We start from the raw sequence: 12,453 nt of genomic DNA on the forward strand, positions 1-12,453 counted from the left end.
CATACAACTTCCCTACAGTTATTTCATGCTTCCTTCACCCACTATCATGACCTCAATTTTACCTTACAAATCGGATTAGACCAGCACATGCACACTGCTACAGACAAGAGCCCGCAACACAGGGAATCCAATATAGACGAACCCCTCGGGGCCAACAAGGAGAGTAGAGATACAAGGAGGATTAGTGGAGGGTGGGTAGAGAAATGGGAACTTGATCACAAGGATCAACCTAGAACCCCATCTCAGGGGGACGAACAATGGAAAAGTGAGTGAGGGGTGATGGAGGATGATGTAAGATATGTAAATAATAATCTATAACTTATCAAGGGTTCGTAAGGGGGGCTAGCAGGGGGGAGTGGAACGGGGAAGAAATGGGGATCTGATATCAGGGGCTCAAGTGCAAAGAGAATGCTTTAAAAATGATGATGGCAGCATAGGTGCAAATGTGATTGACACACTGGATGAATGTATGGATTATGATAAGAGATGTGAGAGCCCCCGATAAAAGTATTTAATTTTTAAAAAACTAAGGGTGAAAACAATGACCCTAAACCTTTGAACATGCCTTCATGAACAAAGGGAAACAATATGGCATGGATTGACCCTACATGATCTTGACATTAATAATTAATGTGCACAGACATGTTAGCTTGGAGTGCCATTAGGGTGTTTTGTTTTGTTTTGTTTTGTTTTCCCTCCGGTCCAAATATGTAAGCTACCCCATAAATCAGGGATGGCCAAAATAAAATTCCAGATACCACTTTCCAGTGGCAGAAATATATCATTGTGCAATAGTTTTCTCCTTGGCAAACAGGAAAAACAAACAGAGCACACAAACTTAAAACATTAGTTGCCTGTCAAATGGAATCCGATAGCTGATTTTTGGGGACGTAAATTTCCATGGCAGCGTAGTTGTAGGCAACGTTGGCAATTCGAAACTACCAGCTGCACCCTGGGGGCAGTTCTACCCTGACCTATAGGGTCACTATGAGTCGGCATGGACTCAATGGCAGTGAGAGTGTTAGGACTGACCATAGAATAGGTTTTAACTCATAGCGACCTTTTATAAACGGAATGAAACATGGTCTGACAAATAGTAGTTGCCAGTGATTGAGCACTGATTCTATTTCAAGGGTCCCTGGTGGTGCAGTGGGTTAAGTGTTGAGCTTCGAGCCACCAGCCTCAGAGAGGGAGAAAGATGAGGTTGTCTGCGCCCATAAAGATCCTCAGTCTCAGAAAGCATAAGAAACAATTCTACTCTTTCCTACCTGCTCCTTATGAGACAGAATCAACTGGTCCTGTGTTTGATTATTCTATTTCAGGAGGTGCCTGCGTGCAAATGCTTTGTGATCACCTATTAACAGAACTGGTTGACAGTTTGGACCCACCCAGCTGCACGGTGGGGGAAAACTCCAGTGGAGTGTTTCCATAAAGATGGCAGCCAAGAACACGCTACGGAGCATTCTACTTTGTAACACGAAGAGTCGCCCTGAGTTGGAATTGACGCAAGGAAAAAGGATTTGGTTTGGGCTTTTTATTACATTCTAAGGACTGGCCTCCATTTTTACATGGTCATAGGGGGAAAATCATATGGAAGGATGGAAGGCACCTTTCAATGATGCAAAGAGAGCTAGAAGTCTTTGATTCCAAAGAGCCCGCGCTACATCTTAAGATGTATTTTATTGGGTGTGCTTTTGTTCCCCTGCAGATTCCTGAACACTGGTGGTGGCATAGAACCCTCGCACCTTTGCCTAGACCTTTATTGCTCCTCCTGGGGCTTCTGGGCTGTAATTGAGAAGTTCTGTAACACACACTTCTCTGTCTTCAGCTCAGAATGTCTCATTCCAGCTTGTCAAAATGAAGAGCGAAAAGGAGAAGGAAAGCCATGCTAGAACAGAAAGAAAAGAGCAAAAGAAAGAAGGGAGAGGAGCTAAAATCTCAGCTCTGGGTCTTGCAAAAATCTCCAGATATCCCGGGATCTTAACATGCGCCGTTTGAAAAGTAGTTCATGAACAACACAAATTCGCATTCCTATGGTTATAATGTGTGCTTTTTCAGCAATCCCCAAATTCTCAGGTTGTTTAAGTTTCCTATGAGTCTTACAGAGTGAATTCCTGTACTTGGCCCTGTATCTGATCAAAGTGGGATCCATGTCTCCAGAGTGCTTGCTCAGTGTTGCCAGTGCTTGTCCCAAGCCTAGGCCTGATGAGACAAGCACATTCATATGTTGTTTATACCCAGCACCCCAGCTCCCAGCTGCTTGGGACTTTCTATTTAATCTCAGCTCTTCTGAGAGAACATACGCTCACCTTGGTCAGATCCTCCCAACTGCTCAAGGAAACTGGAACCCCAGAGTTTTATGAAGAAGCTTCTTGATTTAAAAAAAATTTTTTTTTTTTTTTGGAAACTGAATGTGAAAAACAGGTCAAAATATGTGTGACTCACATTCTGAGGCAAACAAAATAAGTTGTCCCGCTCACATAGAACTAGCGGGACTTATACACTCAAGAGTGTTGATGGTTCGTGCTCAAACTACCTCCCGGCGCAGCCACCTTGAGCAGGCTCCAAAGAGTTTGAGGCTAACGTGCCACAGAGGTAAGTCGCTCGTTGCTTCAGATGCACTTCCCCGTCTTTGCTGACATCTCCTGAGGCAAGCACGAGACAAACTTATTCATGACTCCCTCTTCGTTGACAGTGTCTCACGCTATTTGGGCATTCCCAACCATTTCCCAGAATGTGAGCTTTTGCAGGGTCAGTTGAAATGACCCCTTTTCCGGTCAATAGCTCCAGCGTCACATCTTTTTCCTCGTGATCATTAAAACCCAACCTTCCTCATACCCTGCATGGATCTGACTATGGCATCTCTAATGAGGACTGCGAGGTCTTCAAGAAGACAGCGGCTCAGATTTGAAATGGGGTCAATGCATCGTTGCACTTGCAGTAGTGTGGGGTGGGCTCGTTGGTAAGGTCCTCTTGATCATCTCACAGCTTTCGTAACTGACAAAAGAAAAGGAAGTGTTGATTGGGTAGCTTTATTGGGAGTGTAGGTTTGCTCTGGACCTGTGTGGCTTCTGAATTTAAATCCTGTCTACTTTGTATAGGTTTAAAAGACAAATGAGTTCTGTTTCTAAATCTTTCCTTAAGTCAAAGTTGTACATTATCTACTGTCAGTTAGTCAAGTGTTTGTCTTACCCTGTTTCCCTGAAAGTAAGACATCCCCCGAAAATAAGACCTACCTCTCGCTGAAATATGAGACATTCCCAAAAAAATAAGACCTCCCCCAAAATAAAGGTTTGGATTGTTATGATGATGTTCCAGAAGATGATGACATGACTGTCATTGAATAAATGAGTAATTGTATCATAGATTGTCATTCATGGAAATAATGGTAGTAACAAGAAATTCTTGATACCATAGGATTCACAGTTTGTCTGGCTATGCTGGTTTGTGATGACAACTACTACCGTACCGTATACAGGTAATCAATTTCCTTTTTTGGTTGCTCAACAATGAATGTGTACCGTATTCTTCTTCATGCAAAAATAAGATATCCCCTGAAAATAAGACCTAGCGCATCTTTGGGAGCAAAAATTAATATAAGACACTGTCTTATTTTCAGGGAAACAGGGTAGTATAAAGTATGCATGTACCTTTCTGCACATAAAAACAAAGAAACACTTCCAGAAACTAAAACACCTTTAGCATATTAATAATGATAATAATCACAATGTCCTAAAAGAGGAAGGCCTTCAACAAGATGGGTTGACTCAGTGGCTGCCACAATGGGCTCACACACAACAATTGTGAGGAAGGTGTAGGCCCACTCTATTCGGTTGTACAGAGGGTCACTACGAGGTAGTACCAACTCGGTGGCACCTGACAACAATCATAATTCTGTGTGTGTGTGCATTAATCAAAAGCCTTTAATAAGAAAGCAAAGAGACAATCTACAGTATGCGAGAAATATTTTATAATCACATATTTGATCATCGTTCAATAAAAAGATTAAGATTACTACAACTTAACAATAACAAAATACAAGTGATCCAATTTAAAAATGGGCAAATGACTTAAATTAATCAAAAAAACACATGAGAGATGTTCAGGGTTATTAGTCACTATCAAAACGGAAATCAAAGTCACAGTGAGATACCCATGCCCATCAGGATGACAATTATTAGAAAAATAAGAAGAAAAGTGATTGGAAAGGATTTGGGAATATTGCTCATCCATTGCTGATGAGACTCTAAAAAGGGATATCCGATATGGAAAAAAATTCAACAGTTCCTCCAAAAGTTGAACATAAAATTAGCCTAAAAACCAAACTCGCTGCCATTGAGTCAATTTCAACTGATAGCAAAAACATTTCAAAATAATGCTTTTAATAATTTTATTGGCATATAATTCATAGGTCACACAATTCAATCATCTTAAGAAGAGTCGTGCAGGATCACTGTCCCCACCATCCACTTTAGAACAATTATAATGTGTGGATGTGCGTTGCAAATTGCACCCCTTTGTGATTCTTATGGGCGGTTGTATGTCGGACCTGGAACTAACCGGCTTTCCGGAGGCTGATCTCCCCCCCCCCCAGGCTGATCTTAACTACAAGTTATGCATCTGTCAGACACTCATAACCCAAGGACGGCCTGTACTTTTACAAGGCCCACAAACATTGCCCTTCACAAACACTTTCGTGGCTCCAGCAACAACATGGGTAAAGGTAGGGAAAGGGCGTCACTCTGCACAAGGAAGAGCTAGAAGGGGGTGTGTCCTGTGGAAAGAGACCTTGTTGTCGAGTCGTGACAGGAGGGGAGGCACCATTCAGCATGGCTGGGCCAACCATCAGCACACCAGGAGGCCAACGGTGATGTGCACAGGCGTGACTTGGAAAGTGATGAGGCTAGGTTAGCAGCCTGATGATTTTCATTGGTATTGTGGTGGCTGTAGTCCCTTTTAAACTCTGGTTTCTTTAAAAGATAAATGGGATGAGGGCTTTCCTAGATCTGGGGTAATCCTTAAAAACCTTGAGGTAGAACCTAAAAGAGAGAAAAGCATGGGTGAGGAGCTGAGATTTCACGTCTGAGATCCTGTGACAAGCCAACCTCCACTTACTTGAGTCATTTGTCCATTTTGTTTCTCCTTGCTGCAATGTAGCTTTTATCATGTTTCAAGTTTCTTAGTTCTCTGGTGAATATATAGGGAGTGAAATAACCAAAGAGTCTCTGCCCTTTGGAATTGAGCCGGGGAATGCACAGCAGACCCCAGGACCACACCAAGGTCGACCCCAAACGCCTGAGAGTTCCCCAGGAAAATATCCTTTTATGAAGCGTGGGCATGCCAAGAAAATGTTGCTGTAGCTTTATGAAAGCTGTCTTTCTTTAGTTACCTTAGTCCTGTTCACGAAATAAAACTGGCAGTGTGCCGGTTAGAGTCAAGACGATGAAGTACTTTATGGTCTGAATTGGGAGACAACTCTAAAAGAAGATGCCTTCTGGGGCCAACTGACGGAATAGAATACGACACATTCGGGGCCTGTTGTTGTTGCCCCAGATGGAAATTTCTGGTGGAATTGCTGCCTCCCTGACCTGCAATTCTCACCCGACCTCCAGCCACCCCCTTCTTCTCCAGGTCCAGCTCTGGTGGGCACTGAGAACCAGGACCCTTACTCGCTTACGAACTAAGGACCCCTTCTTCCACCCTTCCCCACCACATGCAGTGGAGAAGCCATGGGAGAGCTGTGGTTTCAATCATTTCTGACAGGCCTGGGTTGCTGGGTCAAGCCTACGCTGAAGAATAAGAACCTTCTACTCTGAGTTTAACCTTCAAGCTATAAAACCAGCTGTTAGGCTGAAACACTTTGATTACAGTAAAGGGGTCTCTTGGGCTTTAATTCTACGTCTGCTCCCCTGTTTTGGAAAGCCATTTTAGGGGGTGGCAAAAAAAAAACACCAAACACAACTCAGTCATCGAGTCCATACGACTCATAGTGACCCTGTAGAAGAGGGTAACTGCCCGTGGGAGTTCCCGAGACTAACTCTTTGTGCAAGTGGGAAGCCTCATCTTTCTCCCACGGAGCAACACCTTGCCGGTGGTTCTGAACCCCTGACCTTACAGTTAGTGGCCCAATGTGTAATGACTATGCTCCCAGGGTTCCACTGTAGAGAAGAGATCTGAGATTCACGATAAAACACTTAGTATGTGGGCTTTCCCTTCCAAGCATTCTTCAAACCATAAAACTCAACGGTCATCCAGTCAGTTCCGACTCACAGAAACCCTACAGGACACAGTAGAACTGCCCGCCTTTGGATTTCTGCGGCTGTCCATCTTTCTGGTGTTTGAAAGCCTCATCTTTCTCCCTCAGAGTCTCTGATGGACGAGTTAGGAAAGAGGTAGTTCAGGCTATTGGAGGGAAGGAGGTGCAACCCTGTAATTCTAGCATCTCCCAGCAGATGGTGCAGTCCTGAAATCACACCGCACAACCCACTGCTTACCCTACCTTCCCAGAAAGCCAAACTGGCTATGATTTACTGAGTGGGGGAGGAAAGAAGAAGATTAAAATAAAGTCCTGGTATTACATAGGTTCCAGGGAAGATAATCCTTCTGGAATTTCCTGAGCTCTGTGATTACCGGAATTGTTAGTACCACACCTGGAATGAAAAATAGCAGCCCAAAATAGCAACTGCGCGGCTAGTGCTTTGCCCCGCAGTTCTCAGCTCAGGTCTTGCTTCAGAAACAGCCATGAAGCTTAATGACCACTGGCCGTGGTCCTCACCCAGGGACCCACTGTGAGAAATGCAGCCAAGGGAAATGATTGAAAAACAATGAAATGAAAAAAGTTTTACTTGTTCACCTTAACCGTTATGTCAACCAGTATCCAATTCCGGGTAAGCCCACAAAGAAACCACCAAACCTGGGCCCACTGACTGTATGTGGGCACACTGCTTCCCAGAAACACACACATGCCTCTGTATGTGTACATAGGCTGACTCTTGCTCTTTGAAATTCAAAAAGAAAAAAGCGAACCTGTTCCTACTGTTAACCCGATAAATTACAACTTCCCTGACAGCCTACAAAAATCAGAATTTGCCCATATAAATTATTCTGTCTACTTGACCAGAATTAATAGTTGTGTTTTTTTTAATCGTAGGTTTTGAAATCTGATTCCATGGGCTTGGGGGCAAAAAAATCTATATAGCAGTCACTCCCTTGATTGAAACATTTACCTGTGATGGTGAAAAGCTCGTAGCCCAAGGAAGCAGAATGAGAAAACGGCAAATGCCAGTGCTGGAAGGGACCACGTAGCCAGGGCAAAGCCCATCCACTCAATGATCTCCCCGAGGTAATTGGCTCCCGAGACATATGTGAACAGTCCACCTGCAGTCAGAAGAGGTGAAAATACAACCATCACCTTGAGTCATTTAGACTTCAGAGTGCCCTGTTTTCGTCCAAAGGGTTCTGGTGGTGCTGTGACCTAAGCATTAGTTTGCTAACCACGAGGGCAGGGGTTCAAACCCACCAGCCCCTCCCAAGGATATAGTGAGGGTTTCTGCTCCCCCTTAAAGATTTACACTCAGAAACCCTAAAAGCAGTTCTGCTCTGCCCTACTAGGTCATTCTGCATGACTTCCTGGCAGTGCTTTTTTGTTTTGTTACTTTGTTCCGAGACAAATAAGGCAAGCCAGAATACATGGTGCTGGACTCACCTCCCAGCCCTAGGAGTTTCGTGGAATACTCTCATGAGAAAGAAAACAAAGCAACAACCACCTACTGACCTTGGAACATCCGGGAATCTAGTTGGACCCACTAGTCCAACTGCTTGGTGACTTTCATTCAACTCTCTAACACTAGCTTTGGGAAATTATATATTTTTAAAAGAAATAAGTATATTCTCTATTTGCATTTGGAGCTCTGGTAGTGCTGTTGGGGAAGCTGTGGACTGCTAACTGCAAAGTCAGTAGTTCAAACCCACCAGTCACTCCATGAGAGAAAACAGAGGCTCTCTGCTCTCTGCTCCTCAGAAGCCCTGTATGGGATTGCTATGAGTTGGAATCTGGTCATCAGCAGTGGACTGGATTCCTAGCATTTTCTCTCCCACCTAATCAAGCTTAAAGTGGGGATTAGAAGCTCCAATCTGCAAGAAGCTGGTGAGATTTCTGATTTAAAATATTTCATTTTCCATCCAACTGAATTAAGTGATTTTTAGAAAGACTATTGATATTTCTGCTCTTTAAAATGGTATCTAGAGGAACTGATGCCAGGGGCTTAGGTGGAGAGCAAATGTTTTGAGAATGATGAGGACAATGAATGTACAAATGTGCTTTACACAATTGATGTATGTATGGATTGTGATAAGAATTGTATGTGCCCCTAATCAAATGATTTTTAATTGTATCTAGATAAGAAGCACATTTCTAATGATGTTAAATATATTCACATCCAAGATTTTTTTTAACCCCTGCTAAACTGGGAAAGTTTCACCAGAACATTTTTTTTTTCTTTCTATCATTATACAAAAGAGCTCGATGGGTTAACCACGGAGCTACTAACTGTAAAGGCAATGTTTGACATATGCCAGCTACTCTCCTAGAGAAAGATGAGGCCGCCGACTTCTCTATAAGGATTTGAAGTCTAGGAAACCCTGTGAGACAACTCTACTATGTCACATGATGGTTTGGGGGGGGGGAGGGCTTCCAGACAAGATAGTCTAAGCAGAAGAACTTGATAAACTACCTCTAAAAGACTGGCCAGTGAAAACATTGTGATGAGAAGTGAAGCCTAGTCTGATACACGCCGAGAGCTGGTCCCCTCAGGTTGGAGGGTGCTCAAACTGGGAGCCAGAAAAAGCTGCTTCCTCAAATTAGAGTCAACTTTAACGGCATGAATGGACTAACTCAGGATTTTCATGTATTGATGTGCATGACTTAAAATAAAAAGAAACTGCTGCAAACATCTATTAATAATCAGAAAGTGGAAAGTGTGATGTATGACTCCAGGAAAATTGGAAACCATCAAAAATAAAATGGAATGCATGAAGGCACTAGGCACTAGCACGTTGAAATGGACTGGCAAAGCCATTTTGAATTGGGTATCCATAGGATTGACTATGCTCAGAATGACAAATAGACAAGAAATGGAATCGCATTCGTGGTAAAACATTTCAAGGTCTATCTTGAAGTACAATGCTGTCAGGTATAGGATAATATCCATACGCCTCGAAGGAGGATAAGCTACTATGACTGTTATTCAAATTTACACAGCAACCACTAAAGCCAAAGATGAAGAAATTGAAGGCTTTCATCAACTTCACCAATTCTAATAGATCAAACATGCCATCAAGATCCATTAATAATAACTAGTGACTGCAGGGGACAGGGAGCACTAGAACTGATTGTGATTCCACAACTCATTTTAAAAGCGATTTAACTAATGGTGGGGGGGGATGTTCTGAATTAATTGTGGTGATGATTGTACAATTCTTCTTGAAATGATTGAACGATTGAACTATTAAATGGTATGAAATGTGGACTAGGTGCCAATAAAACTGTTGAAAAATAATGTTATATTTTTTAAACTAAATAAATAACTAATGACTAAAATACAATTGAAACTAAAAAAAAAGCATCAGTAGTTGGAAAATATGGCCTTGGTTATAGAACTGACACCAGAGATCGCACGATACAAATGTTCAAAACCAATAACTTTTTCATTGCAAATATTTTTTTTTCCCAGCAGAATAAATGGCAGTGACATCGATGGGCCTCACCAGATAAAATACTACGAAGCAAACTGACGATATGGAAAGACAAAAAGAGCCCTCGTGGTGCGGTGATTACTTATTGGGATGCTAACCACAAGGTCAGCCAATCAAAACCACCAGGGTCTCTGTGGAAGAAAGAGGAAGCCTTTTGAACGCATACAGGGTTCATTTCAGAAACCCACCGGGGCAGTTCTACCATGTCCTAGAAGATCACCATGAGTTGGGATAGACCCAATGGCAGTGAGTTTGGTTTGTTTTTGGCGAGGAGAGAGATGATGAACAAGCTCAATGTTAACAAGACCACGTGGAACAGACCATCAATTGCTCATATACAAATACAAATAAAAAGGAAGAATGGGAATCAGGAGGATCGAGAGATATTACCTTGTGGAATCCTATAGGTGGTTTCTCCAGGCTTCCTGAGCTGGCGCATAATATAGTCACTATGAATGTTGATTACCATTCCCAAAATAAATATGAAGACACCTTGGTAAAAAAGAGGGGGTGGGGAGTCAAAATTTTACTCAAATTTTGTTTTTCCTACAGCAAATTTTTTTTTCTGAAAATGAAAGGATGTGCATTTCATTTCTAATTCTAAGAATGGTGCGCCACACCCCACTCCAAGAAAATACCTGGTGAGGCAATTAGCCCTGGCCCTAAGTTTGGGTAGAGGGGCCATGATGCTTCATAAACGGAGGCATAAATTACGTAGTTATGTTTCATAGGCAATAGTTAGAAATATGTAGTTAAGCCTAAATGTCAGTAATGGAAGACCTCTAGGGCAGCGGTTCTCAACCTGTGGGTCACGACCCCTTTGGGGCTCAAATGACCCTTTCACAGGGGTTTCCCAATTCATAACAGTAGCAAAATTACAGTGCTGAAGTAGCAACTAAAATAATTTGATGGCTGGGGAGTCACCACAACATGAGGAACTGTATTAAAGGGTCACAGCATTAGGAAGCTTGAGAACCACTGCTCTAGGGAATTTTGAGATGGGAATCAGTGTGTGTCTGTGTGTGTGTATTTAATTTCTCTGCCTGCTATAGAGAAAAGACTAGCATAGGGGTAGAATACAGGAAGAATAGAATCATTTACTAGTGCAGTAGTATGCAGAGAAATGACGCTGGTGAGTGACTTAGAATTCCAGGGGGGATATTAGGTGGAGTGGGAGAAGGGATCAAATATGCTTACCCAAGCCAAATCTTATATCTGTGTGCCAGTTAGAAGGATATTCAGCACAATAAATCAGATGGTGGCCTTGAAGGAATCCATTTCCAAGACAGAAAATAAGGCTTTTGAAAAAGATTTCAACTGGATAAAGCCTCCCTCTAGTGAGCAATGAGTAAATGAATGTCCTGGAAAATATGGAAAGACAGGTTAAAATATATGATACAAATACATTAAAATAATAGTCAAACAACAAGAGGGGAAAGTTTCAAATGGATAACACTTCAACCTAATTTTTAAAAGCAATTTTCCCTTAAAAATGTAGAATGAAAGAACACTGGTTCTAGAGCAAGCATTTATGCTATTGCACTATTATTGACAGTCACCAAGATTTTCTTATTGTGTTGTATCCTCATAGCAGCCTCAAGAAGCAAATACTCTCCTCACTCAGTAGTTAATGCATTTGTTTCTATGGCCCTGGATTGGAGATGAGCTTTACATAAATCTATAAGTGAAATCTACTTTGTATTGGGAGAAATGTAAATCCTGGCTTATCCCAAGTAACAATGGAATGGCATTTTGGTAGCAATCATCCACCATGTGCTTAGAATATGAGGAGTACCCCCCAAATGGAAAAAAAATACCCCAGTGGAAGAGCTTTCATAATTACGCATTGTTCCCCCTGAATGAACATCAAGCAACTCGCTCTGAGTTAGTGCACTCAGTGGCATCACCTGGGAAGGTTCTCTCTGGTCACAGTGAATTTTTCCTAAAGGCAGTTTTGCTCTAACCTTGTTTTCTGTGATGACAAATGTAAGAGAACAGTGTGTGGCTGTGAAATTTTGTTTCCTGCTCAGGAAAAATGCCACAGAAACTGTTGTGATGTTGAACACAGCTTGCAAGGGCAGCGCTACCGGAAAAACTCAAGTGTACCAGTCATTTCCTCGTTTCAAAATAGATGAAATGTTGATTGATGACAAACCTCATTCTAGGCATTTGTCAATCTCCCAAATGGAGGAAAATGTCTACTCATAGTGCATTGGGAGTTCATTCCACCAGGTTAATCAAGCTTTCTATTTAAAGGTTCTGAAAAGATTATGTAACAGTGTGCAACAAAAAGGGCCTGATTTATGGCACACGGAGGACTGGTTTTGCCACCATGACAATGCACCTACTCACACAGCCATCCCTGGCATCCAGTTTTGGGTGAAAAACAGCATGCCTCTGTTGTCCCACACACCTTACTCACCTGACCTCACTCCATGTGACCTCTTTTTGCTTCCACAAACGAAAAGGGACATGAAAGAACAGCTATTTCAAGACGCAGAAGGGGTGAAGAAAAATGAGGGAGGTGCTGTCAGCCATCCAAACAGATGAATTTGAAAAATATTTCTAAGAATGGAATCGTGGATTTGACAAATGTATTAAGTGCAATGAAGAGTACTTCAAAGGTGATCAGGTTGTTTTGTAAAAAAAAAAAAATTAAATACATCGCTTTGAAAATATTTTTTGATTTTTTGGGGGAGT

The 12,453-nt window shown here is 42.2% G+C and overlaps 1 protein-coding gene across 1 annotated transcript; it reads right to left on the reverse strand.

Moving 5' to 3' along the window:
- Window positions 1-4,972: 4,972 nt before the first annotated feature.
- Window positions 4,973-11,866, reverse strand: SRD5A2 (steroid 5 alpha-reductase 2). Its single transcript, XM_004711151.1, has 5 exons — window positions 11,841-11,866; window positions 10,951-11,114; window positions 10,144-10,245; window positions 7,227-7,377; window positions 4,973-5,039 (listed from the first exon to the last, which is right to left on the reverse strand). The coding sequence occupies exons 1-5, from the start codon at window positions 11,864-11,866 to the stop codon at window positions 4,973-4,975; spliced, it is 510 nt and encodes a 169-aa protein (XP_004711208.1).
- Between the last annotated feature and the right edge of the window lie 587 nt (window positions 11,867-12,453).

Source organism: Echinops telfairi, unplaced genomic scaffold (assembly GCF_000313985.2).
Source record: "Echinops telfairi isolate 266 unplaced genomic scaffold, ASM31398v2 ScPeMD7_10;HRSCAF=50, whole genome shotgun sequence".
Lineage (NCBI taxonomy): Eukaryota > Metazoa > Chordata > Mammalia > Afrosoricida > Tenrecidae > Echinops > Echinops telfairi.

What these genes read in the sequence shown, in the direction of transcription:
- SRD5A2 (XM_004711151.1), bottom strand. Translation starts at nt 11,866, where the DNA reads ATGACTGGTACACTTGAGTTTTTCCG. An exon ending in GGTACACTTGAGTTTTTCCG is followed by an intron (nt 11,115 to 11,840) that starts GTAGCGCTGCCC and finishes CATATTTTCCAG; the next exon opens with GACATTCATTTACTCATTGC. An exon ending in AGATATAAGATTTGGCTTGG is followed by an intron (nt 10,246 to 10,950) that starts GTAAGCATATTT and finishes TTTTTTACCAAG; the next exon opens with GTGTCTTCATATTTATTTTG.